The 6,000-nt window shown below is 45.7% G+C and overlaps 1 protein-coding gene across 4 annotated transcripts in view; it reads left to right on the top strand.

The window, feature by feature from the left end:
- The first annotated feature begins 3,145 nt into the window (after positions 1 to 3,145).
- The window catches only part of GABRB2 (gamma-aminobutyric acid type A receptor subunit beta2), a 170,412-nt gene continuing 167,557 nt past the window's right edge, over positions 3,146 to 6,000 (top strand). For 2 of the 4 annotated variants that reach the window (XM_042790261.1, XM_033005693.2), the window contains exons 1-4: positions 3,741 to 3,846; positions 3,997 to 4,114; positions 4,956 to 5,188; positions 5,314 to 5,405. In XM_042790261.1, the coding sequence (XP_042646195.1) occupies positions 5,112 to 5,188; positions 5,314 to 5,405 (169 nt within the window). In that variant the 5' untranslated portion in view covers positions 3,741 to 3,846; positions 3,997 to 4,114; positions 4,956 to 5,111. Of the gene's footprint in view, positions 3,262 to 3,441; positions 3,616 to 3,740; positions 3,847 to 3,996; positions 4,115 to 4,955; positions 5,189 to 5,313; positions 5,406 to 6,000 lie in introns of those variants that run through there. The other 2 variants (XM_042790260.1, XM_033005722.2) reach the window with 2 other exon arrangements.

The raw sequence follows: 6,000 nt of genomic DNA, 5'->3' as shown, positions 1-6,000 counted from the left end.
ACAGAATGAACAAATAGGAACTCGGGAAAAATGGAGTCCTACATAGGGTTGTAAACCAATAAGAGACCATTACTTGCCCCTCCAATTTGCTCTTCTCTTGCAATTAAGTGAAACTCATGCTGTATCAAGTGATACTTGTTTCCTAAGCAACTTACCAGGCTTAGTTTCTGTACAATACTGATAATTTCACATTTTTAAGGGCCAAGAGCTGTATAATTGGCAAGTCATACACTATTGCTTTTGTTGATAGATTTACTACTTTGGATTCTTTTAGATATGCAGTAGTTGAAGCTAATATGAACATGTAAAACCTAGAAGATTGTCACCATGCAAAAGTGAATTCCATTGCCCATGAAAAGCAGCATCCAGGTACACCTGCATGAGTAATTTTTTCTGTGTATGTAATGTAACAGGGATATTTATGCTGACAGGCTGATTGCTAATGGGATGGTGGATGGTGCATAGACTGACATACTCTATCTGAAGACCTAAAATGACAAGTGAAACCGAAGTAAAGTATACTGAAACTTTGTTCAGGAAATTTCTACAAGGGTTGGCTACCTTTTGGGGGGTTTTACATTAATTTATAGCGTTACATGAGTTAGAAATGGAAATCTTACAATAACATAAGTTATTACTAAGATTCTTCTGCAAATTAGAGAATAAAATCCTATCTGACACATGGAAACAACTCTCCTCTGAGTGTTTCTGATCCTACTGCATCTTATCCAAATGCTCAAAAACTCAGGAAGCATCACTTTCATAGAACTGCATTCATTCCATCTTGTTGAGGTGCAGTGAAAATAATTTTTTTTTTTAAATGGGATTTTGCCCTTGTTATTCACATTACTTGTGATACAGGTCTACTGTTCTTGGGCTAGCATAAATCAACATATCTTCTGTCTCTATTGACTCGAGTGATTGAGTGATTGGATCACTTGAGAACCTATCTTGAAATTCTTATTCCATCTGAAAGTTTATTCTTTGTAATCTATACGTTTACAGCAACCCATTTGAAAACCACTTTAGAGCAGTTCTCAGTACATGGCCTACGATATTGCTTGGGGTGACAGGAATATACTGCTGTAGTCAAGGGTTGACAGGACGTGCAAAGTATGATGTTGCTTAGAGCCCATTTCTTGCATAGTGTCACACACTGGTCAGCAAGGATTGTGGGCCATTAGAGAGTTTCAATTTTTTGGGGGTATTTTTGTTCACTCCTCAAACTTGAAAGCTAAGAATTAAAATAATCTGCAATTGGCATTTAAAATACAACCATCTTTGCTGGCCTCTCTACAAGATTACAGTACTTGTAATCTAATTGAGATATTTTTAGAGCTAGAATTATCATATCCAGCTGGGAACCAGGTTGTTTCTCCATTGTAAGACACCCAAAATCTTAGATAGCAATCCTTAAACATGTTACATGAACAGTTCTGCATCTTGCTAATACTGGTGTTCACATCAGTTATTTCCTCTCCTTTTCAATCAAACACACAGACACAAGTGAGAAAAAGAGAATAATTTTTTTGACAGGTTGTTTAAAATACATGGGAGATTTTGGAGGTACTGAGAAATTTTGAAGGTCAGACAAAAAGTGGTACTGTCAAAAGTGCATAGCATGAAACCATTTGCAAAAGGGAAATTATTGTATGATTTTGTACTCCATGTTGATATATAATGATGATACCCCTATCACAGAGACTTGTGTGGGCACACAGGGCCTGGAATAGTGGTAAGGAGGTGTTACTGGTATAGACCCATTTAAACAGTGGTGCATTTACAGCTGGTAAAAATGAGTTATGCAAATCATCCCAAGCATGGCTCAACAGAGCCTTTTCACTCCCAAAAACTAAGGATATACACTAATTTTCTTTGCATAATGCACCATGGTATCTACATATATTGACTTTGTTTGAGATGTGTTCCATTCCTTTATGCTGGAATAGCCAGCCTAAGAGCAGGTTTCACTACGAAAGGGCCCAGAACAGGTATTCCCTGATTATTAGTGCATATACCAGCTCAGAGAACGAATGCTAGATATATTGGCACAGCTTGAATTCTTTGGGTGTACTAGTCTAACATTCCCATGGAAATACAGTACTTTTCTGTCCCTGATTTTATGGTGATATGTAAATCAAAAATTCCTGTCAGTCTAGCACTAAATATTACTAGCTTTCAGCCTCAGGTTCTTGTTGATATCTGGTTCATATTTGAACATGGTGAATAAAACATTTCTGTAGTGTAAAGGTAATTAATAGCAGAGACTCAGGAACAGCTCAGAAATCAGAAGTGTCAGATGTAGTCCCAAGTTAGCGCTTGCAGGTGAGTTTTACAGTGCAGAATTGAAGTGTTTTACCTTGAGACCTCCTGTGCTTATCATAGGAGTGCATAAGAAAAGTGCCTATTATGCATCTAAAGTAAAATGATTCACTGCACCGAGTATCCACCATCTTCCTTTCAGGGCTGTATTTCAAGAGGTTTGGCAGTGAAGCAGACTAGCTGTGTGAGAACAGAAACCTCCACTGGTGAACAGGGAGAGTGGCTCTGTAAGATCAGCCATGGAACAGAAAGCTGAAAAATGGGGGGGGAGGGCGGGCGTGCGTGCTGTAATTTTAACAAATGCTTTAACGCTCTTTAACATAGTTGTTTGGGTTCTTTTCTTTTTTTTTTTTTTTTTTTTTTCTTTTCTTTGAAATGAGGCATTTTATCTTTATCAAACACAAAATCTTGTTTCATTTGGAAAAGTGTATTTTCTCCCTCTGTGTAATTCCAGGTGTTACAAATGGGAGAAGGTGGTGAATACATGTCTTGATGAATTCCCCCCAGCTCCCTAAGGAGTTGTGTGGGTTTTTTTGTGTGGTGGTGTTTTGGTTTGTTTGTTTTTTTTGGTTTTTTTTTTTTTTTTTTCCTGGAAGCAGAAAAACAGCAGCCACTTACTTGATCTCAAAGCGCCACTGTGATGTTTTAAGCCAGGGCCGGCGGGAAGAGGGGGCAGGATGGCAATACCGCCCGTGAGCTGCGGGGGGGGGAGCGGGGGGGCCCCGGGCCCCGCTTCAGCCGCAGGTGGGTGCTGCGGGGCTCGCCGCGGGGCTTCCCCGCTCTTTAGCGCTCCAGCCAAGCTAGCTGCTGGTCTCTGTTAAATGGCTGCCAGCTTTTTGGGGCTGCCGGCCGTTTTACGGGTTTGCCGTGTATTTTTTTTAGCAGCCCCACCGCCTCTCGGGGGCAGCGCCCCCCCTCTCCGCCCTGCCGCTCCCCCAGGTGAGACTTTATGCTCCCGCCTCCCTGTTCGCCCCTGCCTCAGCCTTCCTCCCTCGCCCTGCCCGGGCCGCCGCCGCCACCTCTCCTCCCCGGGCATCCACCCCCGGTCCCGCACCCTCGGGCTGCCCCTGCTCCCGGGCCAGGGTGCGTCTGCGGGTGGGCTCGGGGCCGGGCACCCCCCGGCCCCCAGAGGCGGCTGCCTCCGCTCCCGGCGAAGGGCGGGCGGTAGCGCGGGCAGGGCAGGGAGCTCCGGAGCGCCTCAGCCCTCTGCGTGCGGGACCGACCTGTGCTCGCCAGCCTGCCTCGCTCTCTGTGCAACACCCTCACCCTTGTCCCTCCCCCCAACCCCTGTTGGTGTGTGGGTTTTTTTTTTTTTGGGGGGGGCTGTGTGTTGGGTTGTTTTTTTTTTTTTTTTTTTTTTTTTTTTTTTCCCACTCCACCCTCCTGCAGCGAGTTAAATATTTCTTTTGTTAATTGGCGCTCCGAGTGTTCCCAGTCCCTTCTCCGCGCAGCCCGGGCCGGCCGAGGACGTGTGCCCGCCCAGATCCGCCCGGTGAAGCAGCACAGATCCGCGGGGCTGAGCGGGTATGTGCGTGAGGAGGAGGAGGTGTAAAAGGAGCTACGAACACAAAGCAGATTTGCGAGGAATAATTTAACTCCGGTGTTTGTTGTTTTTTTAAGAGGTTCGTTTTCCTTTTCTCTCTCCTTTCTATCTCTTTTTTTTTTCCTGCTCAGGATTTAAATGTCACTCAAAGCATCTCCAATTCAGCTTTCTGCTCGTCTCTGGTTTCCTCCGAGGCATTAATTGGATCACACGCTGCGTTTGAAGAGCTTGGGTGTTTTACCCACTAAGGTAAGTGGGTTTATGAACCTGCACTGGGTCTGGATGGTCACTAAAAGCTTGACTGCCTTTCAGGGTGGTGTTTTTCTTCCCCTTCCACCCCCTCGTCCCCCAGCCCCGTGGCCAGGCTTAGATCTACCTGAAGAGCTTGCATCCCTGGGTTAAACATCGCTCGATATATGGAAAATGCGCCGGCGGGCCTGGCCGGGGGGGCTCCGCTCCCGCCCCCCCGGAGCTGGCAAATGCCCGTGGGAGCCGGCTACCCCCTCGGTCCCCAGTGCTTCTGCCCCTGGAACGGCTCCTGGCAGCACAGTAAGGAAGGAAACAGCCTAAGCCTCTCTTACAAGAAACTATTCGTCATCATTTCCACACACACCCCCCCCCCTTTTTTTTTTTTTTCTTTTTTTTTCTCCGTGAGAAATACTGTAGGCGCCCATCTCCCCTCCTCCCGCACTGCCCGCCCCCGTTGCAAGCGCCGGCTCCTTTGCCCGCAGCTCGCCTCGCTTCAGGCGGTGCTTTCCAGGGACCAAAAAGTTAAGCTGCCTCCTTCCCCCCCCACCTGCCTCTGGCACCCTACTTGCACTGTGCATTCCCCTTTTTAACCTGTTCCCCCTCTGTCTAATCCGAGTCCATCCAGCCCCCGCCCCCTCCCCCCTTTAAACTGGGTTGCAAAGCCACTGTATCCTGCAACTCCTGAAACTTCTCTCCTTGCTGTGATTTATATTATATGCTAACAAAAACCACAACAAATATATACTCGATCCTCCTGTGGATGACTTTTTTTAAAGAAAATAATGCATTTCCTTCTTCCCCTTTAATTTTTTTTTTTTTTTTTTTTTTTTTTTTTGGCAAGGAAATTTGCTCCATCTCCAGCAGCAACCACTGCTCCTTTTGATGTTGTGGTACGCCGTGCGCATGCGCTTCACATTAGAATTACTGCACTGGCCAGAATAAGTTGGATCTCTTCTTCTCTTCACTGAAACCCTAAATTATATCAAAACCTAAAGGGATGCTGAGAGTCCGGAAAAAGGGTTACTTTGGGATTTGGTCATTCCCTTTAATAATAGCCGCGGTGTGTGCACAGAGGTAAGTGAGGAAGGTATCTCTTTTGCCTTACTTTGAATTGCACTGCATGCTGCTGCTGATAGGAATGTACAGCTTGGGTCTGAGAAATAAGAAATAATATAGTATTATTATTTTTTTTTCTTTAGTGTCAATGACCCTAGTAATATGTCACTGGTAAAAGAGACCGTGGATAGACTGCTGAAGGGCTATGACATTCGCTTGAGGCCAGATTTTGGAGGTAATTTGACTGCTTTTGAGTAAGAGAGATTACAGAGCCGGGCTGCGTACCTTTGGTATGTGTGGTTTTTAAACGTGTTGATGGTGCTGTTGCTTTGGGTTGTGTGTGTGTGTGTTGCCATTTTCTCAAGCTGATACAAAGTTAAGTCCATTGTTACTCAATTTTCTTAGCACAGGATGTTCTTAATGCGATCAGTTAAATCTCTTGCGTATTTGTAATCGGTCCCTCATTTTGTATGTGTGCTGACACTTTATTAACCTGTAATTAAACCCTTGTTTAACTGTTTTTATGGAGATGCAAATGTCTCAAGTTTACCCAACGTTTGCTCCTCTCAGCCTAATGTGCCTGTGATCACAGTTACTATTTTTGAGTACCAGATGTGCTGTTAACAGATACAAAAATGTAATTTAACCCCCTGCGTCTTGCTATTTCCAACTACTTTGTTTATTTCGGACGTGAGCGGTGTGGGTGTCCCCTTGCCCCTCCCCGGGTCTCCCTGGCCGCCGTCCCCCGGGCTGCCCCTGCCGCCGGAGCTCGGGCTGAGGGTGGCGGGCCGGGGAGCGGCGGCGGAGCCCGGCGCTGGAGCCCCTCAGCC

The sequence above is a fragment of the Tyto alba genome, unplaced genomic scaffold (genome assembly GCF_018691265.1).
Source record: "Tyto alba isolate M040663 unplaced genomic scaffold, T.alba_DEE_v4.0 Super-Scaffold_17, whole genome shotgun sequence".
NCBI lineage: Eukaryota > Metazoa > Chordata > Aves > Strigiformes > Tytonidae > Tyto > Tyto alba.
The sequence above is the reverse complement of the archived record's forward strand: the minus strand, read 5'-3'. Positions and strand labels throughout refer to the sequence as shown.